The 27,151-nt window shown below is 36.0% G+C and overlaps 1 protein-coding gene across 4 annotated transcripts in view; it reads left to right on the top strand.

The window, feature by feature from the left end:
• Nucleotides 1-25,939, top strand: part of abcb6b (ATP binding cassette subfamily B member 6 (LAN blood group) b) — a 143,054-nt gene extending 117,115 nt beyond the window's left edge. For all 4 annotated transcript variants that reach the window (XR_012385227.1, XM_073912547.1, XM_073912546.1 and 1 more), the window contains 2 exons: nt 19,863-19,931; nt 23,938-25,939. Coding sequence is in view for 3 of the 4 variants with exons in the window: in XM_073912547.1 (XP_073768648.1) it covers nt 19,863-19,931; nt 23,938-24,046 (178 nt within the window). In the remaining variant the exon portion in view is untranslated. The remainder of the gene's footprint in view (nt 1-19,862; nt 19,932-23,937) is intronic.
• The last annotated feature ends 1,212 nt before the right edge of the window (nt 25,940-27,151 follow it).

The following is a 27,151-nucleotide window of genomic DNA, read 5'->3' as shown; positions in this document are numbered from 1 at the left end:
TCTGCAAAACAAAGAAAGTTTCTTTTAACTATAAATTCAAAGTTCTGTTTTCAAGCAATGGTTTCTATTAGAAATGATCATCCAGCACTTATAATTTTTGTCAAACGTCTGGATCCTTTGGTTTTGCTGGGTGCCTGGCCCTGTGTGGAATCAAATGAAATGAGGAAGCTGCAAAAGCAGAGCAATATTGACCTCACAATTTGTCCAGTATCTCTTTTGGACTTAAAACCAGTAATTTGTACATACATTAATAACAAATAGCAAAGAGAATGGGATCTCCGTACAAGAAACTACCTTGTATATTAAATAAATGTAGTGCAATAAATATTTTCTTGCCAAGACAATAGGTTGTTTTTAATCATGTGGTTTTGGTGACACGAGAAATTCAGGTGGAGGGCCAGGAAGTAAAAAACTAAATGGGAGACATAGCGGAAAGTCCGTATTTTTGTGAATTACACCATATTTCAAAGCAGATATAAATAGAAAATAAGCACATATGTTGGGTATGATCCTTATATTATGAGGAGGGCAGAGTTTTCTACTGAACTAAAATACATTTGCTTGTCATCAAAGCGGTATATACTGTATAAGCTATTACGTTACATGACAAATACTATAGTAAATACTATAGTGTTTGGAAGCATACTATAGATAATTACTTAAATTAAACTGTCGTAGTATTATATTGTTGCTGTGGTAGAACACAATTGTACTAATAAACAAATTATTCAATAGGCATCAGTTTTCTATGCTATAATCACAATGCCCCACAGTTTACACTAACGTTACAGTTTAACAGTTTAAATATACACATTATACACTTAACTATGTGGTTTACAAACATGTTTATTATAAATTACTAGTTGTTCCCCATGCAGATATATCTTCCAGACATTACAAAATAACAGATAAAAGCATAACAAAGCGTGGACACATACTCTACATTATTAATTATTTATTATTCCAGCCTAAACCACGGCGAATGAAGCTCTGCACAAGACTTTTGGCCAGCGGAGAAATTAAAATGGTCGTGCCCAACTGAGTCTGGTTCTCTCAAGGTTTTTTTTCTTCACTCCCATCAGGTGAAGTTTTTTTTTCCCTCTCCGCTGTCGCCACTGCCTCGCATAGTTCAGGATTGGTAGAGCTACGCATCGATGAATTGGCTCTTCAGTGTTTGAACTCTTAGTAATGATTAAATCACACTGAACTGAGCTAAACTGAACTGAACTGAACTTAAACACTAAAACCTGAACCACACTGTTCCAGTTACTATGACCATTTATGTGAAGCTGCTTTGACACAATCTACATTGTAAAAGCGCTATACAAATAAAGCTGAATTGAATTGAATTATTATTGTAATGGGGGAAAAAGTGCTTCAATAATAACGATCTAGTTTTGTCGCAAGGGTTGTATTTCTTTTTTGTTCAGTCAATGAATTTACCACCAACAAACATTCATCGCTGCTTCACATGTAGACGTCACCGTTACGGTTGTTTATTCCATCAAAAACAACAGTAAAGACTTGGATTTTTGCAAAACGAGACGGAGATTTCATTATAGCGATTACATGGCAGGGCACATTATTCAAATTCACCTGGATTTTGTATGTGTGGTGTTGTAGTGGTGCTTGTATCTAATTTTTATATAACACATTAACACATAGCTAGGCCTGTATACAATGTTTATTGGTACTGTCAAACGAATTATCGCGTTTAAAAAAGTTTAATGTACACATGAATGTGTTGAGTGAATGTTTAGTACATGCTGCCTTTTCTTCCGTTTTTCAGCCAGTTTCTTGAACTTTCTTCCCTTTAACGTTTGAAAATCTAAAATAAAAGCTGTTTGGCATTTCTTATTTTAAACAATTCGTAAACAATTATAAACAACATAAAACAGAAGTATTTTGATGTTCTGATAGCAATGCAGAAGAACCACTTCCTGCCCTCCATCTGAACCTTGTGCGTCATTAAAGACGTCATTTGAAAACAACTTATAGCCAAAGAAGCTGGCATGATGTCAAACACAAACTAAAAATCAAAAATAGCCTGTACCACAGGGTGGCTTCTAAGAACTTGATACATTCTTCTCAGGGCCCTATACTCAACAACAAAAAATGTCCAAACTGCTGCACTTCAGAATGGGAAAGAAAGGTGATTTAAGTGACTTTGAACGTGGCATGTTTGTTGGAATTTCAGAAACTGCTGATGTTTATGACGTGTCATGTCATTAAGCGTGAGTCATATCAGACTGGTCTCTTGAACATGACAATGAGTTCATTGTACTCAAATGGCCTCTACAGTCACCAGAACTCAATCCAATGGAGCACCTTTGGGATGTAGTTGAAGGAGAGATTCGCATCATGGATGTGCAGCCAACATATCTGCAACAACTGCAGTGATGCTATCATGCCAATATGGACCAAAATCTCTGAGAAATATTTCCAGTAACTTGTTGAATCTATGACACAAAGTATTAGGGCAGTTCTGAAGGCAAAAGGGGGTCTAACGCAGTACTAATAAGCTGTACCTAATAAAGTGGCCGATGAGTGTACTTCACTAAACTATTGAAGGTCAAAATGTGACCAATCCCTTATATCTGTCCTGGTGGTTCGCTGTGTCCAGGCCTTGAAATATAGACATCCTTTCATCAGCTGCTCTGCATTCAAGGCGTTGTCCATCAGATAACATCGTGTATTGATGAAAGCTTTTGTTGGGCCATCTGGGACACATCTCTAGCCTTAATTAAATTGATCTATTTGTCCTTATACACCCAGAGTCTTCAGAATAACGCCCCAGTTCAACGAAATGAAAGGTGCATGAAGGATAATCCAAACAATAGCAAGCAGCTGTCTCACCAATGAGATAAAGCTGTACATGACATACATGCTTAGCTCATAGTTCACACCTACGTGTCTGCGCCTCAGTCCATTAAACATGCTTTTAATATCTGCAGGATTATAAAAAAGAGTGTATTGCATTTTTTCTTGATTTTATTTAAGATTTAATACTTCGGTTTCACAACGGTAGTTAAAAATCAGTATTTTTTTCACAACTCAAAACATTTGCACATTCATTCATTGATTTTCTTTTCTGCTTAGTTTCTTTATTACAATTTTTCTCATTTGGTTTGACTCCTTTCTTAAAACAGGAATTACATTCTAAACACTATAAGATTGTTTTGTCACTTGTGTGTCAAAACTAAATTTCTTTCACGTTTAAGCAGTCAGTGCCAATAAAAAAAAACCTTGGGCATTGTGTAATCACTAAAAGTCAAAATGTTTAGCTATTTTGTCACTATCGCAGAGGACCATTGAAATATCCCTCATGTCCACCTTTCAGTCTTAGCCCAGTTTTTGAAAATGGTTACTCTACTGTTTTTCTTTTTTTTTTTTTTTTTTGACAATGCTATTGTGTATAAAACGAAATAAAATAAATTTAGAAGATTGTTTTTATTATTTATAAAATGGATTTTAGTAAGAGTAGCCTCAAGGTTTGACATCACACATTGCACTCATGCTCCCAAGGAAATTGTAACCATTATCAATCACACACACAAATTAATTTCCATATATCAGACTAAAACTAAATATACATTAACATAAACACACAAACAAAAAACAATGAAAATTATATGCAGCATTCAGTGCTTGTATGGTCATCTGAGATGTGTGAAACTCCTCCTTCATTAGTCAAGTTCTAGTTTTACCTGACTGTCAGTTGCTGTAGTAAATGTATCAAATGTTCCACGTAATCATGATATTCATGGTATTATGTTCTTGACAAATTTTGACAATTGAACAGACTACTGTGCATGTGATGACTTGTACAATGAAAGGATGCTGAGAATCACCAATGTTTAGATCAACTAGATCTATTCACTTGGAAATTGTGCTTAATGTTGGCTACCTGTACTTAATCATTTGCAAAGATGTACTTAGACATTTGCAATTTGTTGAAATGAATGAGAAATTGTGAGCAATTGCCAAGTGGTTTGGAGGTTTGTCCATGTTGTTTTGAGAATGTAATTCCTGTTTCAAGAAATGAGCCAAACCAATAGAGAAAGACTGTTATCAGGGTTCGCCACAGTGGAATGAACCGTCAACTTATCCAGCATATGTTTTATGCATCGGATGCCCTTCCAGCTGCAACCCAACACTGCGAAACACCCATACACACTCTTTCACACACATACACTATGGACAATTTAGCTTACCCAATTCACATATATCCCATGTCTTTGGACTTGTGAGGGAAACCAGAGCACCCCGAGGAAACCCACACAAACACGGAGAGAACATGCAAACTCCACACAGAAATGCCAACTTGCCCAGCTGGGGCTCAAACTAGTGACCTTGCTGTGAGGCGATTGTGCTACCCACTGCACTTTTTTTGAGTTGCATAAAATTGCATGGGAATTTAGACACACTGAAGAAGTTGTTTTGAGTTTTTCCAATGCTAAATTATGCGCTTCTCCATTTATTTATTTTTTTTTTTTTTCTGGTGTAATGGTTATATATGCACTGACAGAAACATTTAAAACATCTGTTTGGTGCTGTAGATGATTGACAGGTGAGTGGGCGGTCTTTCATTGCTGCCAGTGATTCATCAGAATGAATTTGCGTTTATGCTACAGATGTGATGTGATTTCACATGCGTGTCTGACCACCTCTGGATGTGGTTTAGTCATCTTACCACACATACTTTTTATGCTTGCTTTCTTTCAGTGCTTTCCAATTGTGATTGGTCTTGTCGTACCAGGTGTTAGCAGTCAAGGATTTAAATATTTTAATTTTTACTTTGATTTAGCAGTATTTCACAGTCTGACTCATGCTTGGTGTTTCACCGTTAGTGGAGGAAATGGTCTAATAAATGAGTAATATAATAGATTTCCTAATAAAATGTTAAGTAGGTAAAATAACAATTTAGTTTTTTTTTGAGTAAAAGGGCAAAAACAAATATATATATATATATATATATATATATATATATATATATATATATATATATATATATCATTCACCGTGTTTATAAATTACTTGGAAAAAAGTAACAGGTTATAAATTACTGATAACTACTGGAAAATTGTAATCTGATTACATTACTAATTACTTCATGAGTAATCAGATTACTAATAACTTTAAATTTACTTTTAAAACATAAAATTTACCTATAAAAATGTCAAATAAACTGCAGCTCTTTCAGTAATTAATGGGTTAATCACAGCTGCTTGATATATTCAAAATACTTAAAGAGTTCACGAAAAACTTTAAATTCTCTCATTATTCACTTGTTTCAAACCCTTTTGTCTGTTTTTTAACACTAAGGAAGACATGAAGAAAACTGGATACCTGAGGTAATTAGTCTACCAAAATGTGTATATTCCGTACATAGCATAAAGCTAATTGGTCATTACTTGTCACGTGACTCACGGTTTTTAACTGATGTGGCTTGAAAATGCAAGCACGTGCAATATATGCTCCGAATATGTGTGAGAAAGCCGTGCACCTCCATTGGAAATAATGAACTCGCGCGCGCAAAAGATGCTACATGTGAACAGGCCCCATAAGCAGCTATGCTTCTCTTCACATTCAGAAAATAACTTCACTTCCGAAAAAAATTTGGAGTTAGACTATCGTGTTTTAGGGCGCCAGTGTCCTTCTTGGAGAGGAGTATTGTCTTAGAGTGCTTTCTATACAAGTGCTTGAAAAAGTTACTGGTTGAGTTAAAAGCAGTCGAAAGTTTTTTAGAGGCTGGACATAGACTGAATTTCGCAGCAATATTTTTGTTTTTACGCTCAATGAAATCAAAGTAATGTCTGTATTTCCACTTGAAGAAGCAACCACTCTTGACAGCAACCATTTTAGCTCTCGCTCTCCAGCAATTTAAAAGCACATGCTTATTAACTGACGTTGCAGCGGAAAACAAGTTTTAAAAAAAGCTCTTTTTTTTCTTCTAATAACTATATTTGTAACATAAGTAACGCAATTACATTGACTTTAACTGTAATCAAATTACACACATTTAAAATGTACTTCGTCACATTACTGCGTTACTCAAAAGTGTAATTAGAATATAGGAACGCGTTACACCAACTCTGATTATACAGTACAGTTGAAGTCTAAATTATTGGTCCTGTGATTTTTTTCAGAGCAAAGAATTTGCAGTATTTGTTATATTATTTTTACTTCTGGAGAAAGTCTTATTTGTTTTATTTAGACTAGACTTTTTCTATATTATTAGTGCCGTTAAGCTATATATTTTTTTCTCGATTGTATAAAGAACAAACCACTGGAATACAATGATTTGCCTAATTACCCTAATTTGCCTAATTAACCCATGTAAGCCTTTACATTGCACTTTTCTAAGCCGAAAACTAGTATCTTGAAAGATATCTAGTAAAATATTGTCATCACGCAAGTATAAAAAAAAATCAATTATTAGTAATTAGTTATTACAACTATTATGTTTAGAAATGTTAAGAAGTATCTCTACATTAAACAGAATTTTTGAGGGGAAAAAGTTACAAAAAGTTATTTGTTTTTAGGAGTTTTTATTTATTTTATTTGACTGGAAACACATAAAAAATAATAATAATAATAATTAGGATAATGTTATCTGAGAACTTTCTGACCCCAGAGCTATACATGCCGTATATACAGATTATTGCATATGCATAAAATCACTGTTCGTTAAGATAATCCCCTTTTCCTTTTCTTCGATCAAAATAATGAACATGTTCTCTCATTGACTTTGATTCATTGTGATTACTTTAATTTTAATTCAGCAATTTATTTTTTAAAGCAAACTATTTAACTAAAAAGTAATTCGCATTACATTTTCAAAAGAGTAAATTACATTTTTAAAAAGTAATGGGTTGCTTTACACTCTACTTAGAAAAATAATATTATTACGTAACTCGCATTACTTGTAATGTGTTACCCCCAACACTGCTAATCGCAAGGCCACTGGCACACATAAGTATGTTAAAATTAACCAGAAAAGTGTGTAAATATGTGCTGACAGATATAAACATACATTATAAAAACAGATTTAAAGGCAATACACAAATAAGCCCATCCACATTCAAGCTTTTTTAGGGCCTATTTAATTTTTTTCAAAATCCTTTAAATTTTTTTCCAAATTCAGTTTTTCTCGTTTTCATTTTTCTGGATACCTTCAATGATTTAATGGTTAAATTAAATTATTCATTTAGTCATTCATTTTATTTTTGGCTTAGTCCCTTTATTAATGAACCCTCAACCTATCCAGCATATGTTTTACACAGTGGACGGCCTTTCCTGCCGCAACCCATCATATGAAATATCCATACACACTCATTCACACACATACACTACGGACTATTTAGCTTACCCAATTAACCTATAGCACATGTCTTTGGACTTGTGGGGGAAACAAAAGCACCTGGAGGAAATGGTTAACTTAAGTTTTAGTACTCCAAATGCTTTTATAACCCATTTAAATCTTGAAATCAAATTAAAATAAATGTTTAAAATGCAGAAATCTTGAATGACAATCTGTCATTTTATCCACTGCCAACATTTTCTTCCCACTGATCTTGTTCAGTACGGCTTCTGTGTGTTGCTCAAAGATGCGAGGTAAATGGCTTTGACAAAGGCTGCTTTCGTTTTAAGGCAACAATCCTCCTTGTTTGTCATTCTTTATGAGAAACAGACACAACTTCTTAATTTTCTAGGATCTCTGCACACACAGCTTCTACAAAATCATGGCTCACATCCGATGATGCTACTTTAGTTGCTATAGTACATTGCAAGACAAAATTTAGTTTTTTGACTTCAGGTGGTCATTGCAGGTGACCTTTTGCATTCAGTCAATTGGGTGTTGAGAGATCTTGCAGAACAGTTGCTGATTCCTAAAAACCGTTAGAGTGCTGGAGTAGTGGGGTATTTAGCTTTTAGAACCAGATTTTTTAGTTTTGCCTTTAAAGTCTTAGTTAATCTCTTCGAGATGATCATTTCAACTTTAAATCAGTATTCATTAATATAATTTTGTGTCTTACTATAGTGATTGCATGATGCAAACAGGGAAAAGGCATTTCTGTCGTTGTATATCTCAATGAAACCATTGGAAATAGCAGGCTATTGTACATTTGTTAAGGGGTTTTGAAAATGATTTAATCCAAAATTTGGCAAATTATTTGACTACATTCAATTCCATTTTATTTCTGGATTCTGTTCGGGTTTTGTACATCACAGAAATCATCTTGTATCTACTGTACATTTTATACTGCAGAAATCCTTAAACAGCTTTTGCCTCAGCAGAACATTTAGTTCACAAACAACTGGCAGTTAATATCTAATTTCCTTTTACAATGCTGAAATAACTTTTTTGTTCTTCAGTCCTACAGACTGAAGCTCTAAAGTGTCTCCGGCTTATTCTGATTTATACATCAGAATTCAGTGAGTTGTTAACTTGAGACACTGGCTCTGATGGATCATTTGATTTAGTGAATTTTTTCACTTTTTATTCAGACTCGAACTTGTACAGTCAGATCTGACTAAATCATGAATTAATCATGCACTGCATAAATGGCACAGATCAACTTGTTTCCCCAGTTCAAAATAACTAGGACTGCATGTCACTATTCATTGTGATGTTGTGAAATAAAAGTTTAGCGAAATAAAAATACAAACAAAGTATTTTGTTGCGTTGACTACTGTCAACTGATTATCAATATTTACATTACACGCATTAAAGTGCAAATGAAAGTATCATTAGATAAACTGGCTCTAATGAGACGTTGAGAAATAAAGTAGCTATCACTAATAATTAATAATAATCAAGTATCATTAATAAAATGTTTAGGGACAGTAATTTTAAGAAATTAATGTATTCTTTAGCACAGACACATTAAATTCATCAGAATTTAACATTAAATTTACAAATATCACGATTCGGTTCGATATAACACAGTGGTGTCACGATTCGGTATGTTTTCGACACAGCAAAAAAAAGAAAAAAGCCAGAGAACTCCTCTGATTTTAATTTACCAGTCCTATTATTAGTTAACAATAAAAACTGTGCTGTGATCTCACGGGTGGTGTCTGATATTGCACAGATGATATTGAGATATAACTTATTGTTTGCATACGTCATACCCGTAAAGCCCTCTGCATAACAGCAGATGCCACCCACCCAATGCACAGCTTCTTCAGTCTGCTGCCATCAGGGAGGAGACTGCGCAGTCTCCAGGCCAGGACCAACAGACTGAAAGACAGCTTCATCCATCAGGCTGTCAGGAAGCTGAACTCTCTCCCAGCTCTGCCCCCCGCTCCCTCCCCACGCACCTCCTCCCCTCGCACCTCTGGACTCTGACACACACACACACACACACACACACACACACACACACACACACACACACACACTCATCTGCACTGGTCACTTTATGCAGACACATATACTACCTCCCAATATGTCACTGTCACCTCATCACAATTATCATGTTTACAAGTTCTTTTTGCACTATACTGTTTTTTATCTGCACAACTCTGGTTTACTTTGCACTCATTGCTATATGCCCTTAATGTCACTGTATTGTTTACAATTTTTTATTACATATGTATATTTCTTAGACCACATTTATGTGCAATGTATATACTGTAAATTTTCTAAATTTTCTTTTTTTCTTAAACTCTACTATTTTTTATATATATATTTTATATTAATGTTAAGCACCTTGGGTCTGAGAGTAACGCAATTTCGATTCTCTGTATGTCTTGTACATGTGGCTGAATTGACAATAAAGCTGACTTTGACTTGACTTTGACTTAATAGCAGTAACGGGCTTTTCATGAGCTGCAATATCACTTTTGTTTCAGTGAATGCATGCTCTTTTGTGATAGTGAATTCGGTATTAGTCGCGCGATTGACAGCATCGGGCTGATTAAATGAAGGATTAAACATCTCGTGCTTAAAATGTGGTGATTCAGTGGCAAACACTGTTACCTGAAAACTGTCCCACCGGCTTTATGGTGAATGCTTTAGTCATTTTCAAAGCGGACTTTAACCACTGGAAGTCTTTTATCCACTCTTCGAAAAGTGTAAGTGTTGGATTGACATTCATTACATGATGACTAGTCAGATGTGCCATTATTTGTAACTTTAGGTGGTTTCTAAAACTAAATCTGTCAGTGTTGTTTTCATTCTCTCGTATCCGGACTTTTACGTTTTCGCGGCTGTAGCTCCCTGTCATTTTAACTGAGTGATTGACAGCTGATATTAACCAATCTATTCGCTTTCTGTTCTAGTGCAGTGGGCCAATAAGAAGAGCTTGAAGGCGGGGCAAAGCATTGCGGGCTTTGTTCACTTTTTTGTTTTAAACCATAAGCACTGCGTTTGCTGTTTTAGGTGCAAAGATGCTTAATGCGTGAATGCCTCCTAATTCTGCACACGCGGTGAACATTTTGCTGTGAAAACGGGTCGCACAACATAAATTTTATGCACTCCTAAATATGTTTTGACGTCGCATAGATAAAATGTCGGGCGCATATGGTCGCAATTTTGAGCCCTGTCTTCTACACAGCTATGAATGACCGAAACCAAAGTGTACCCAAACGCCAGACCCGCTGTTGGTTATAGGAGGACTACATTAAAGTTATAGGTATTTTGCGAGCTAGTGCAGCATTTGCCTTACTGGAGTAGTGTTTGGAGGTGGGTGGGGAAGGCAGCATGTTGCCTGTCACATCATTTGGCATGCCTTGTTGAGCGTTGTTGCACTGAAAATATAATTAAAATATAATGAAAATATAATATAATTCTGACTTCAAATGTGTGTGTGTGTGTGTGTGTGTGTGTGTGTGTGTGTGTGTGTGTGTGTGTGTGTGTGTGTGTGTGTGTGTGTGTGTSTGTGTGTGTGTGTGTGTGTGTGTGTGTGTAGTTATAGTTATATAAAGTTATTTAAAAGAAGTTTACAACACTATAAAAAAGCACAAAACCATTTAAAATAAATGTCAGATGTTAAATGTGACTAAAATTTTTTATTTTATCTTGGGTAAGTTAAGATCACCAAAATTGTTTCTATTTGCTTAAAGGCCCATGACACCCCCCACTTTCGGTTAAAGTCTACTTCAGATTTTTTTTTAAAGATGCATGATTAATGGGCGTGGAGCTCCGCGAGCATCGGGCAGGAGTGGGCGTAGCAAGCAGGGGAGAAGGGGAGCGAATAACTGCTGTTGTCAGTTAGCTCACAAAATGAGACACAAAGAGGAGACGCATGAGTCTATAGTTTACAAAGTTAAAATGCAAAGAAATAAATAGTGATTTAATGCCCTGCTACATTTGTTATTCGTAATTTCATATACACATAACCACAATATATAATTATAAAGATAAGTGTGTTCATGAAAACCGTATAAATGGGGACTTCTCCCTCAATCCCCGTATCCAGCAGACTCAGTGCAGCAGGTCTCCTGACCTGTCTATTTTAACCGTTAGCCCTGCTGGTAATCTGGAGGATTTAGGCAAACACAGCAGCACAGTGATGTGTCTGAATGTGAATGAACTCCTGATAAAAGACAGCGTCCGCCATTCTCTAATTCTCGTACTGCTCTCCCGACAAAAATGCTAGCAGCACACACACACAGCTTTGCTGTATGATCGGCCCTGACAAGATCGCGGGGGAAAACATGCAACAAACCGCGTGGATCATGGAAACAAACGCATATGAGCCTTCATGTATGGCTAAATACTGTGTGCCCGTGTCGTGGGTCCGTGACGTGTCTCACAGCTCGGGCTTGACTCTGGCAGGTCTGGCAGGTCTCAAGAATAATTAAGCAGCCGGCTCTTCTCATAGGATAAGAAAACTGCGCTATGAATAATAATGAGAAACCGATGCGTCATCATTGCACTTGCAGTACTGCGCTACGTCGCTGATTTTGATCCCGCCCCAAAAATCATTTTAAAACCGGAAGCTGAAATTAGCTGACAAAAGCTCAAAATTATCCAGTTTTCCCCACAATTTGAGCTGACAGGTGCTAACATTGTCTTAACTGATGCTCAACACACACAAATCTGTTAATATAAAAAAAAAGTTATCCAGGGTGTCCTGAACCTTTAATAGCAGAAGAGAGATTTGCTTAATAGCTTAATAGAGAGAGATATTTTTGAGAAGTTTTTATAACTTTTCTTGAAAGTCAAAGATTTACTAACAATAGGATTATTATCCCTCTGAAGAAGCCCAGATGATGGTGTCAAAGTTTTGGAAGTTTCTGATTGGATAATTGACAACATTTGAGTTACTTCTAGGCACAACTGTAGATTAGCATTTAAGGAAAACCTCAAATACACGACTTCCGTGTGTTACAAGTTACAACATGGGAAAATCAAAAGAATCGGCCAAGATATCAGGAAGTGAATTGTGGACCTCCACAAGTCTATTTTTTTATTTTTTTTGGTACAATTTTTAGATTTAAACAATTTTAGATTCAAACAATTTTACTCCAATTTTATTATTTAAGTATAAACAACATGGGACTGTCCAGCCATCATACCGCTTAGGATGGAGAAGGATTTTGTGTCCCAGAGATAAACGTGATATGGTGCGAACTGTATGTATTAACTGCAGAACAAAAGCAAATGACGCTGTGAAGACGCTGGCTGAAGCTGGTTAGAGAGTTTCATTTTCCACAGTGAAATGAGTCATGTACTGACATGGGCTGAAAGGCCACTTTGCAAGGATGAAGCATTACTCCAAAAGCATAATAAAAAGGCCAGATTACAATTTGCAAAGCCACACTGGGATAAAGACTTACATTTGGAGGACAACGAGGAAGCTTAGCAGCATCATGTTGTGGGGCTATTTTGCTGCATGAGGGACTGGTCCACTTCACAGAATAGATGGCATCAAAAGGAAAGAGCATTATGTAGAAATAATTACGAAACATCTTGAGACATCAGTTAGGAAATTAAAACTTGGCCCCAAATGGGTCTTCCAGATAGACCATGACCCTAAGCATACTGCCATATTAGGCCATACTCGCACTATGTACAGTTGCCTTGAACCGGGCCGAAGCAAGCTTGTCACGCCTCCCGTCTCCTCAGACAGCCCGCACTTACATTACATTTGGACCCGAGTGTGATTACTTTATCGATGATTCGCTGTTCAGTAAGAAGCTCTTTCACTCAGCTCAGTGGAGATTTCTTTATTTATATCGTTTTAGTAATTTGGGATGCAGTGACACGCAATCAAATATTTAGCTGAACAGATTAGCCACTTTTGATGCTCATAAACAATCATAAAGTCCTTGTGCTGCAGGAATTTGGAGGTTTGCCAAATGTGAAGCTGTCGTGGGGTGAGGGGGTTGCATCTTTAATAATCTATGACAGTTTGCATTCATTGAATAATAAGAATGATCAATGAATCCATATGAAACAGTCCCTTAAAAAAGTAATGTCTCAACTTCAGTTTTTGAACTGAGCCTGAAACTGAAGACGAAACATGACTTTATTAAACGACTGTTTCATAGCCCTCACACTTCTAAAACGATCTGTGAAACAGGCCTGGGCATGGTTCGGATAGCATAGTGTGAATTTAGTTAAAATGTGCTTTAAGGACAACAGAGTATATTTTTTAGAGTGGCCATCACAAAGCCCTGATATTAATCATATAAAAAATGTGGGCAGAGTTGAAAAAGCGTGTGCAAACAAGACAGCCTACAAATCTGATTGAGTTGCACCAGTTCAGTCAGGAAGAATGGGCCAAAATTCCTCACAACTATTGTGAGAAGCTTGTGAAGGGATACCCACAATGTTTGACCAAAGTTATACAGTTTAAAGGCAAAGCTAATAAAAAAGTAATAATAAAGGAAATGTATGTAAACTTGACTGTCTAAAAATTAATAAAAAATTGTCAAAAAAAAAATCGCTCATTATTCTGCCATTTAGCAAATGTAAATCATATTGGTAATCCTTACGAACCTAAAATAGTAAACATTCAGTGTGATTTAACATCTCACTTTTTTAAAATGGTTTAAAAAAATGTGCCTTTTTTGTAGTGCATGTAAACTTCTGGTTTCAACTGTACATGCGTTTGTATTTGCAATTTTGTTTACTGTCTAGTTTCATTGAGTTATGTATTCCTCACATTCCTCTGATAGTTATTTAAAACCATAATGACAATTGAGCACCTTACAATTGATCCGCTTTAATTGATGTTTGTTTTCAGAGGCTTTGTTAGTCATCAAATGAGCTCCATTACAAATATGCATCTGACAATTATCATTTTCCAGGAATTTTTTCATCTCCACATAATAGTGTTTGATAAACCTCCGCTCAGCCTTCAACAAAAAACACATGTGTGTCTGCTAGTTATTAGCGTGGAATTATTTTGTAGTGTTGCTTTATGAGGAGGGCGAGCACGTTTGACATCCATTCGCACACCTCGCTCTCCGCTGGTCACCTTTTTATTTCCTTGTCACATTCCACTACTCTCGTACTCCCACCATCGCTCCCCGAAAGCGTCTCTATACCCATCCGGCGTCTCCGTTTCCTTCTCTCTAATGTTTTTTTTCTTCCCTCAGTCTCTCATTGCTCTCCTCTTTAGAAAATTGTAAACACATCAGGATCAGAGTCTGTGAGCTTTGATCCTGTCCAACCTCTGAGACAGTGGTGTCACTTTGATCTGTTTTTGGGTGGTGGTTCTGGGGTTAGCGATCAATAAAGAAGTCTCTGCTCCTTTGTTTGAAGATGAAGGGCAGCTGAGAGGATGACCTGCAGAAGGTTTCGGGTGTGAATTAAAGAAGCTGTGTGTGGATTAGATTAAGGGGGATCTGGTGCTTAAAGACGCTGCTGCTGCTGCTTTAAATTAGGGAATGCGTTTACAGTACGACGACGTCTGAATCTTTCTGCTTTGTGAACAGGATACAAACAAGGCTTTCGTTTTGATGTGATGCAGTAACAAGAACAGACTTTAAAGGCTGTTTCCTGTCTGTGCCTTTTAAAGGTGACATCTGTAATGTTTTTGATGTCTTTTGCTTTATTACTTAAATACTTTCTCCTGTCTCTGATAAGATCTAGACGGCTAGATTGTAAATATTATGGATTTGTGGATCTATCAAAGGACGGCTATGTTTTTTTCCCCTCTGACAGACACTGTAAAACCCAATAAGTTATATAAAAACTGATCGCCTTAAACCTTTTAAGTTTAAATGTTGATATTTATGAGTACTCTTAACTTTGTCCATTTGCATCTACAGAATAGAAAAAGCAATTACAATGGCAGTTAAATGACAAAAGACAGTTACTTATTTGAGTTTTGGAATTTTAGTATGAGTTGCATTTGAATATTAGGGCTGCAACTAACGATTATTTTGATAATTGATTCTGTCGATTATTTTGTCTGATTAATCAATAAATCGGATAAAAAAAGAAAAAATAACAATAATTTCCAACCCTTTATTCAAAAACAACTAAAATCTTTAAAAAGTGCACAAATATGTTGCCCTTGAACATTCCTAATGCACATCGGCAAATTACATTTGAATGGACTGTTAGACTTCCATAGACTTTCTTGTTTTACTAGTACTTGTATGTATTTACATGTCTAAAACATAAAATAAGCATTGGGTGGTTAAAAACACTGCAAAATTTGTGATAATGTGACACGTCTTTCTCTGGCTCAGCACCAGCAAACTCGCCAAACCTTATTGGTCTTATTGTTCACTCTGCTTTGCTTTCAAACTAAAGTTGTTTTAATAATCGAATGTCTCTGCGTTGCGCGGCTTGACAAATCGATTATGAAATTAATTTGCCAACGCTTTTAGTAATCAATTTTAATTGAATTAATCCATTCATTGTTGTAGCCCTAATAGATATATACACTAGATATCGCATACGAACCCTGAGCATACGTCAAAAGCCCCACCAGATTTGTACCGTGCTCCCAGGACAAATTTTTTTCAACGCACTAGTCAAGACTAAGACTAAAGATTAGGTGAAGATCCAGGACTTTATCGCTGTGTACGGGTGTAATAACGAGTAAACAAAGTGTATAACATTTCATAGGTAAGATTTTGTTTAAGTTTTTATGTTACAAATTTTTGTGCTAAACAAGTATTGGTGATAATACAGCCACTTAGTGAACTGATCATAAGGAAAGTAGCACCAACCCCCGCACTACTACAGTAGGCTTATGCTAGTTTGCTTGAATAAAATAAGCAAACAATGTAAATGAAATATGACTATGCTGTGGTGCCAGAAACTTTCATTATTGTCGACTACGTCATGCGTTCATAGCTGAGATTCATTTACAAATCAATCGCTCCCTCCATTAGAATGAGAAGTGAAAGTGGAAAAGATGTTTCAGGACATGTATTAGATCAAATTTAACAGGGAGGGAGGAAATACATCTTCATGCACGCAAAAACACCCTCTTTATCAGCAATGCCCATGTGGTCACTTATCCATCGATGTAGAAAAGTGATGTAAAATGTCCTGATCATACATATATATATATATATATATATATATATATATATATATATATATATATATATATATATATATATATATATATATATATATATATATATATATATATACTGTATGTGTCTGGCTCTGGATGGCCAGTCCTCCAATTCACCTTGGCCCCACATTCATTTCAAAGGAGTGATACCCTGTACTAAAATGGCGACTCTTTTGAACCATTCCTTCCATAGACACCGATAGCGATAGCGTAGGTGACATCTAATGTAAATATGTTTGAATTGCACCAATTGAATTTGACCTAGTATACCTTTTAATATCAAATGCTGTTTAATATCGCATGAGATGAAAAAAAGACTATTATGCTAGTATGCTGAAGAATACAGTGATTGCCCTTAAAATAAGGAATACATAGTCTTACTGCCCAACTGTCCACCTAACCCTTAAACCCTTAATCTTCAAAACAATGACATATTAGTAGCAGAAACCCTTTCAATTTTTAAAGTAACATGACATAAAACACTAACAAATCACCTATAAAAATCTTGAACGAAAGATGAAATTCATCTTTTTTAAGCTGTTACACACTGACAGGCATTAAAGGCAAAGACAACAAAACAGCGATTTTTTTTTTAAGCTAACTGTATTCCATCCTCTTTTGTATTCTACTTCCGGAAAGCTTTCCAGCGGTGGCAAACAACATTTGTAATTCTGTACTGTACTTAAATAACTAAACTTTATATTTATTATTTTAGGAAACTTTTACTTCATTTTAAAACAGATGTTTTTTCATTTATTTTTTTTAAACTTTGTGCGTAAAAACGTACAGTATTTTGAAATTAATCGTCACACTCTGAGATACGATAATCCCAAATCACACTGAATTATTCATCTTTGAACTAAATCAATGGTTTCCAAAGTGCGAGTCAGGACCCCCTGGGGACAATGATGGGGGTCGCCTGGTAATTTCCAAAAATCTTTTCTATGTTATTAAAACCCTCCTGGATTTTGTCTACCCAAGCTCAAAAGCTTCCCAAATCCACATGCAGAGGTGTAAATGCAAAAGTTTGGTATCATTTTAAAGAAAACCCGTTGAATTTTCATAAAACACTGTTGGAAGTGATTAAAATATTTGTATATGTTATCTGTGTTATAATGAATCCCTACAAAAAATACGCTGTAGGTTGCTGTAATTAACTCTGTTGGTTCTGCACATGTCAGTATGAAACTAAGAAAAAAGATAAAAGTCATCATGATCTATGCAAAAGTTATCCTGTTCCAACTGATAAGAAAATGGAATCATTTATTGCGGTATTAGGCCAGTATAGACCTTTAAAATTTAAAGAATGCGGAAGTAAATGACATCACACACCAGTACTGCGTACATAGAGTTACTATTAAAATTACAATATTTTATCCATAACCTACAGAAGATAAAAGTAGTATATAATAGTTATATAAAAAATAAGATGCAAATAAAAAGCCATCAACTTTTCCATTATGTTGCCACCCCTCGGGTTATTCGCTAGATTAATGACACAGCAATAGTGCTATTTGCAGCAGATAAATTTTACGTGACAATGTTAAACTTTGACACCTTTACGGTACTCCAATACATTAAAAATAAAGGCCACAAACTGAACGTGGATAATGATCTCCAAAAATTTATTTGGAATCCAAGAATGGTCTTATGCTGTAAACATTGTGTCTACCATTTTCGTTAAATGAGGTTAATATTACTATAACAATTATATGGTTGTTAGACTATTGTACTATTTTGTGTTGTCAATATGCTTGTGGTTATATTGTTTCAATTGGTGTGTGTGCACCGTTGTGTGCAAGGTTTATATATTTATAACCACCTCCAAGGATAATGGGTGTCGCAAGTTATTAGAATTGTTATTTTTGGGGTCACGAACTGCAAAGTTTGGGAACCCCTGAACTAGAGGGATCTGGTTGAATCTGTTATTGAGTTATTAATTCACTGATTCAAATGATGCAGTTAAAGTGAGTCAAGTTAATGACACACTAGCTGTGTCTCATTTAAGAGGCTGCATCCCCCGAGGGATGCTTTCGAAGGGCGCTGTGTCATAGCGACGAAGACAGTCTCATCTCAAAAACATTCGAAGGCTCCTTCAAATGGAGCCTTACAATGTGTCTTTAGTTTCCCAGGTAATCAAGAACACAACCGATGGATCCTTTGTGGCATCGAACATCCCAAGATTCATTGCACGCTGATAACGGCAGGACGCTTTTAAAAGAAAACTCCAGATTAAATGTATTTATTTGGTTTATTTTGTTTGGATATCTAAACACTGCAGCTCTTATGGTTGTTAGGTGACCAAATTTGTCCTCTGTAGGCTAGATATTCCTATTTCAAAATACTTGGTTCAGCTTGTGTAGACTTCGAAGGATTCACCTTTGTAGTCTGCATCCTTCGGAGAATGCCACTTCTGAAATAAGACAAAGCTACTGAGTCTGCCTTTACACTTGTGCATTTTGGCTTTAAATGTATAGTTTTTGTTACATTTATGCCTGGTGTTCACACTACTCTGTCCTTATTGACCCGTGAAAACTGGACATGCAAAGGCCACAAGTTGGGACAGGCCTATTTGCAGAGCTTAACACAGATTCTTTTCTCTCTAAAGCTACTATATAGACCATTTTGGGGATATAAACAAAAACAATGGTCCCAATGTATTTTCTGTTTTACATTTTTAATTTCTAAAGCTTCCGAGAATCCAAAAAGAGCCACATATTGAAATATAATGGTATGAAATCTCTTTTAACATTAAGTTAGGAATTACATTGCCTCTTGTTACAGTTGGGAAATAGTTTGATAAGCAGGAAATGTTCATGCGCCAATGACTTGACCACATTGAAATGGTCTATAAGGAGGAACTCACCCACTGACAGACTCTGCCATCAGGGATGTTCACAAAGTCCAAGTGATACCAATGATGCAGAACACGGCCAGCTGAATCTAAACAAAGCCATAGTATTTGCTGGATGATGTTTGGATTGCATTGGATGCATCATTGACTGACTGAAAAGCTATGATGACTAATTGATTGACTAAATATGATGACTATAATGACTATATGATGACTATAATGACTAAATGACTGGAAACTGAACATCAGAAAGTCTTGTTTCTTTTCATTTCTTTTGAAAAACCAATGGTAATGATAAATTATCTGATGTTGCTCTATAATGGCCCAAACGATTTTAATACTATCAAAGCTCAACAGCACCTTGTTTTTCTGTTCATTCTGTTAAAAAATGTAGCTTTTTAGTCAGTTGAAAGTCAGGGAAATTGACATTTAAATTAAATGTGTTTTAGTGATAAACTGTTGTCGTTGTCTTAGTCGGTTTCAGTGACATTCATTTGTATTTGCAGATTATCCACCATCGTCAGCTCTGATCAGATTCTTGTTCTTCATGATGGCCGGATTGCAGAACAAGGAAGGTCTGTAGTGCATGTACATGTGTATCGTCCACTATCTGTGCTTTCAAGAAAAAAAAAAAAACATACTGTACAGAGTCAAACAACACTCCAAAATGACCCCCCCCCCCCCCCCCCCCCCCCCTCAGTACGTTCACATCCAATATAAAAGAGGAAACGTGACACCCTCTCTCCTAATTGAGTGAAATTCCTTTAGTTCGGTGGAGAGTGAACCATATAAGACGTGTTGGGACAGACGGGGGTCTTCTTCTTCACCCCTAAGAAACCCAAGATCTACGTTTGAGTTTGTGTGCGTCCCAGAGGCGGTCGTCTTGTTATCAGTCCATCTGTAGTCTTAACCCGAGGGGCGTCTGAGTGCGTCCTCATCTTCCCAGAGACAGGATATAGTCTCTCAGTGTCCGAGCGGTCCACACCCTGCCCGATCCGTGTGTCCTGTCTCGCTTTAGGCCCTCAGGTGCTACTCCTTTAAACCATAGTGAGCATCCCGCTAATGGACTTCTCCATTCATCCTGGCCGTTCAGCCCCGGCGTTAACCCTGCACTCGCTGTCCTTCACTTCTAACCCTTTGATATATGAGCTTCAGCCAACAGAGCATCCACAAGACACACACAGCCGTCAGGGATGTAACTCCACACCTCAAACATTCAACCCTGACTGACACCGCGATGTAAACACGAGCCACGCAGGCTTTTAACCCACAGGAACAGCGTATCGGAATACAAGCGCTCACAGGAAGAGAGCGAGGTGGGAACGTCCATTCAGGGAGGTGAAGGGTTAATGCTTTCGGAATAGAGGAATTAATAGATACACCTTGTGCTGCAGCTTCCTGAATAGAGACTGCTGCGCTCTGGGAAAAACCTGGGAATTTAATGGGGATGGTGGATGCAGGGGTCATATGGTTGTGGAAAGCATGAAAAAAATATATGTATGTAGATATTACAAATAAATACGTATGTATGTAGATATTACAAAATGTATGTAGATATTACAGATGTAACAGTATGAACATTTCATATTATTAATATTGTGATCAGATTTATTGCAGTTATCAATATTATCGTAGTTTTATCAAAATGACTTGGTGCCCTATCATATACCCAGCGTAATAAGGTGCAAGAAGTGTTTGGCGCTATGTGTAGCTATTTTCAGACCAGCGCAACCCTAATTTTCCCATTTTTCACCACATTGTTTAAATGGTAAATCCATTTGTGCCGCTTTGTGGACTCATGGGTGTCCCGGTCTAGAATGGAGGTGTATAAGCAGTAAAGAGAAAGAGAAAGTAAAGAGGCCTAATGGAGGAGGCTCGTTCTTTATCCTCATGCTGCAGATGGTCTGTTTAATCGTTTTTCTCGCTAGTGAAGCATTCAGTTTGTCCACTTACTAAGTCGGCCATTTAAATAGCAAATGCTCCATGTTGCAACCAAACTGAGTCTTAAAGGGATTGTGAGATGACACTATGATTGGTTTAATGCAGGTTATGCTCAAAACACACCCATAACGCATTAAGAGAATAAGCACAACCCTGTTAGTCTATATATATATATATATATATATATATATATATATATATATATATATATATATATATTTGATATATTTGTTATAATATTATTCATTCATTGTGGCAATTTGCAAATTGTGCAACAAAAAGGTGACCACGAAAGATGGAAATACTTCAAAATATCGCATATACAGTATTTAGTTTCTGAAAGGTTTAGGCACAAGCCAACAGTTTGGTAATGCTGTCTGATCCTATAATAATAATAATAATAATCGTTTTTATTATGCACTGTAATACCGTATACTGACGTAAAATAGCGAGGACGACAGAATGATTTGAAGATATCAAAATTTGAGTATCACCCAAGCCTAACACTAACCTTTAGAACATTTACAATGGTTTACCTTGAAACTGGTAATCGTGAAACACTTGTAGATATAATCATTCTAGTTGTGTTCTGAGAGAAATAGTCAAGATGTGTTTTATAATAACTTTATAGTGTAAACAGTGGAAAATACAGAAAATAATTTGTTTAAAAAATGTCCAGTAAGTACAAACAATTGGAAAAGTAATAGTAATTTTTTAAAGGCTGTAAATCTTTCTAGTTCTGCTCAGCTAAAAACATGTGGATGTAATGTGATGTAATGTAATATAATGCAATAGAATAGAATATAGAATAGAATGAAAAAAAAAGTCATAAATCATACTAGTTTAGCTAAAAATACTGTTTGAATTTAAGATCAAATTCAATTCTATTCTGTTCTATGTTCTGCAAACTTAATTCAATTTTCTTAATGGCTTAAAACTAAAGTCATGAATATTAGTGATTATAAATTAGCCTAGATGAGTTGAAAACATTAAAATAAAATGCAAAGAAGGGCAATTTATTGAAAAAATATATTTTTAAATTTAGCAGGATGATGCTGGAGTTTTTATATGAAACTTCTACTGTGATCTTCCATTGAGCATTTTCAGACGTTCTCTCACTCCCAGAGCTTAACACCTCATACTGTGTCTGCATCACTTTTGATGTCGTACGTCCATGTAATTGATGCCTCAACAAACTTGACCTTTGACTGGCGTAACTGTTTTAGCAATCTGAGAAAATGAAAGAAAACAAATGGGAAAGGTCTTCAGAGTTTGCTCACCCCTAAGTGATCTCTGGAGTCAGAAAGACGCTTTCATTTTCAAGCTACCGACCCCCTGTGAAGTTAAATGGCTCTAAATTCACTTAAAGGCAAGTCAGTCCACTTTGGCATCCGTCTTGGCAATGCCTTGGGCAGTTGATTTCTGTCTAGGTTGTAGTCAAGCAAATCTTCTATTTAGCCAGTAATAACTCATATAATATCTCATATAAAAAGCAAGCAATAATATCAGTAACTTAAGGCTGTGCTTTAAATCCCCCTGAAATCCCCCCTGAAATAAACATGCAGTTTCTTCTTATCGCCAATCTCTGTTAACGATCTATGACATCATCATACCTTTCAGCTTTTCATTAGATCCTCTGACCAATCAGATGCTCTTACATGTAACAGAGAATCCATACAGGGTTCATCTACATTTACGTGCTACAATATTTGCTTATATAAAAACATATTAAATTGTAGCCAAATCAGCCTTGATCTAAACTCATCCATGTATGTTGGAGAGTTGGACTCTCAAACAATGGATATCTACATTTGGACTGGTTACCACCCACCCACGTCATAGCTTGTTACCATAAAGTTGTAGCTACTTTGACACTCTCCGCTTTTGATGTGAACACAGTTACATTTTTCGAGAGGTGTGTCTGTGTCAGCCACGGCGAGTGCCATGCGACTACACAAAGACTACACCTGACTATACCCGTGTGCTTGATGCAGAAGTATAAATCAGCCGTAACGGCTAATATTATACACAATGCATTGCATGTTGGACATTAATTTGATTAGAACTACAAATATGGATAAAAAGTGTTTTAAAAACTACAAACAAAGTGGGCGCACAAGACCAACGGTTAAGTGGAGAAGTTTAGATAAAGATGTTTGAATGATTCTTTATTAATCTAATCCTCTGGAACATACTCATTTCATGTTTTCCACATTATATTTAACCTACAACAACATCATGAACTTTTACAAAGGCATGTGTGGCCATTAACTTCAGAATGCTTATTTATGCAACCCCCTAAGGAGATTTCTCTGCATGAAAGACCTGAGACCTAACTTGCTGCTGCATCTCCTGATTGGAAATTAAATATGAAAGAAATGTGGATGATGTGGCAAGTTGACTGACAGGGCACGTAACAAGCCAACATAACAGTCCATTAATGAGGAACTAGTATGTCCCAAAGCTTGCATACTTTTCTGTTACACACACACACAAAAAATTACTTTTAGAACATATCAAGGTAGATGATTTGGGATTCCTGTCCTTCAGCCACCATATTTGTTACTCCAGTTTTTCTCTGGCAGATTTCTATTAGTGGTCCATCTGCTAATGTTGTCTCTGACTGCTCTCTGTCTGTAGGCACGAGGAGCTGCTGGCCAAAGGGGGACTGTACGCAGCCATGTGGTTAAAACAGCAGCAAACCCCAGAGTCAGAGGTCTCCACAGAAGAACAACCGCAGGAGCCGTAGCAGAGCGGCTAACACTGATGGATCAGCAGTGATGAATGATGATGGCTGAAATCAATCAGGAAAATGGTAAAAGAGCCCACTGAGCTCCAGAGTTCATCTCAGACACAGGGGCACCAGACTGCATAGAAGCAATGAACTATGAACAGTGTTTCTGTGGGAAAGGTGTCATTAAAGTTCCACCAGCCATTGAGAAGCTTTAAAAATGTTCATCGTTTATTTAAAACTGTATATGACTTTCATCTTTAGAAGAAGAAAATTGGGAACCAAACAGTTTTGGTCACCAATGAGACGATTATATGGATGGAATATCAAAATATCTTTCATGGTGCACAACTGAAGAGTATCCATCTTATAGGTAATGGATATTGATTTTATTTTTAGGGGGTGAAATATCTTCTCAATGCTTGGAGAACACATTAGCATAAAGATACTGTAATTAGGTGACTATGTCAAGTCCTTTCTGTTACATTAGTTTTTTATATCAACACTTTGTTTACACCCCTCTCAATAACTAATGACTAATTAGATTTTGAAGTATATAGTTTTGATCTACAAGTGGGAATTGTGGGTAATATGCTCAGGGTTGTCTTTCTTTTATTATTATTATGCTGGCACAATGAAATATGGTAATGTTTTACATTTCAGTGTCACTCTGTTTTTACAGTCTTGAGCGAATTGATTAGGCTAAATGTACGGTTAGTGTGTTTAATGATCGATAATATTTAAATTCAGAAACATGTAGGCTGTGTGTAACATAACATGTGTATTTTTTTTTCATTCTCTAAAACGTAATTTAAAAAGACCATCAGACCTCTTTAGGCTATGCCAAAAAACTTAAACCAAAATGTGGATGCTTTTCAAACCACAAACAGTCTATCACACTTTGCCCTTGATGAAGTCCAAAGATCTATCATACGTTATATATCAACTTTTTAAATGTAGATTAAAAAAAATGAACATGGGAAATACTAATAAAAGTTATTAAAAACTAGTATTTTCATTTATAGATGAGCTGAATTTGATCTTTCTTTTAGATTCATGTTGTTCTTTTTGAATAGTTTTTCCTCATTTTCCAAATTTATTTGAAAAAGTATAGCTTTGAAAGTATTAAATAAGAAATTTAGAGCTCAATTCCAGTTCTACCCCTTCTAGATAGCCCTTCAAACGAAGATTTTCTACACAGTTACATTTTTTGGCATTATTAAGAATTTTAATACAAACAAACGTGTTTTAATACATTCATAATGCTATTTGTGTTTTACGGTCATGCTTTAAAAAAAACAATAAAAAAAATAAACAAATTTTTTAAACCATAAACATAACTCCTGAATGCGAATGACGTGTTTAAACTGTCTGATATAAGAATGTTGTTTTCTTGTTTTAACATAGATGAATACACCCACGGTGTAAATGCACAGTACAGTTACGATCTTTTTGCCACATTAGATCATTAAGGCAGCATTTACACTGCATTGTTCAGGTGACTCAATTCCAATTTCTTTTTTCTCCCATGAATGAATGAATTTATTTATTTAACAGGGACAATGCACAAAAATTACATTAACCTCAAGGAGGAAAGATGCATTGTGCCAGGTTGTTGCAGGATTGCTAATTTCCACCAGCAGTCCCTGGACAGGTTAAAAGGAAAACAATAATATCCACTAAATTAAAAAAGTCTAAGTTTTTAAGCATTCAAGCATAAACGTACATATAAACTATAACACTGACAACTCAAAAACATCTCACTCTGTGTATAAATCTGATTTGACAAAAAACACTTTCTAGTCAGACGTGAAAACATCTTATAATTTGTACATTTGATTATTTCTGTTGGGAGAGAAATGTGGTACAGATCGGCTGTGGCCCATGTACGTACGTGTAAGCAGGAACAAATCACATGGATTCTGATTTACTCGAATCAGATTCAGGCCTTGTTCATATGTGGAAAATTATTCGTTATGAATCGGATCGGTGTTCTCGTGTCTGCTGTAAAAGCAGGTAGATCAGATTTTCGTCTGTCAATGTGAGTCGTGTGCCATTAAAAACCATAGCAAATGACGTCAAGTCTGACACTTTCACTTCAGAACAGACTTCAGCAGAGTCCCAAACCTTAAATCTCATACACAAGGACCTACACAGCTTTTATATTGTCAAATAGCACAGGTATTTAAGCATGTTAATGAGAGCAAGAGAGCGCAATATAACCAATATAAACTAATATAAAACTAGTGTATAGCTAAATCACTTGCATAAATCACGTCAAGAACATTACATTAAGATGCCTAAAGGTTTAAAAAAGCCTATATATCAAAAGTAGATGGACAAATGAGAACCTTTCTGTCATAAACTATACATCAATAAAGAAAAGAGCACTTAGTAATTATCAGCTGTTAGTCAGCGCCCGCTCTTTTTTTCTTGGTCATTGCGCCTTTGCCATGTGCTGTGTCGGATGAGAGTCACTTTTAAAAGATGATGTAAGCATGTCAGCAAAAAAATCGGATACAGTCACAAAATCAGAATTGACCATCAAGATCTGCAGTGTAAATGCAGCCTAAGATAACAACATATTGTTGCCTTCTGTGATTTTCTGAACCAAAAGAAGAACGTAACTGAAATAACTACAGCAGTCACCATTGTTGAGCTCATGTGAAGTAAGAGCTCGCAACGACATATGACATTTGTGGGTGTTGTCCCATTTCTTAGGGGTAAATTTTAAAGCCCTTTCCCTTCACACTGTTTCAAGGGCCAAGGGAAAGGTGTAAAAAAAATTTAATTGGGCTTAAAGGTGCCATAGAATCTAAATCTGTTTATTGCAAGTTGAATAAGATTTCAGTCTGTGGAAATGACATATAGTACACTGCTCCTCCTTCAATAAATCTCATTTAAACAAAAGGCCACAAAAAATACATAAACCCAACACAACACTTAGTTACAATCCAGATCATTTATATGCCCGTTCCCTCCATCATTTGATCGGCCACAGCATTCCTGGTGAGATGACAACGATATAAATGTTTCCTTGTGTTCAAAGATTCAATTCAAAGTTAAAATGTTCAAAGCTTAATTTATTCACTATGTATGCAGGACTTTTATTGTGAAAACACA

Source organism: Danio rerio, chromosome 9, assembly GCF_049306965.1.
Source record: "Danio rerio strain Tuebingen ecotype United States chromosome 9, GRCz12tu, whole genome shotgun sequence".
NCBI lineage: Eukaryota > Metazoa > Chordata > Actinopteri > Cypriniformes > Danionidae > Danio > Danio rerio.
This window is presented reverse-complemented; position numbering and strand designations above follow the sequence as displayed.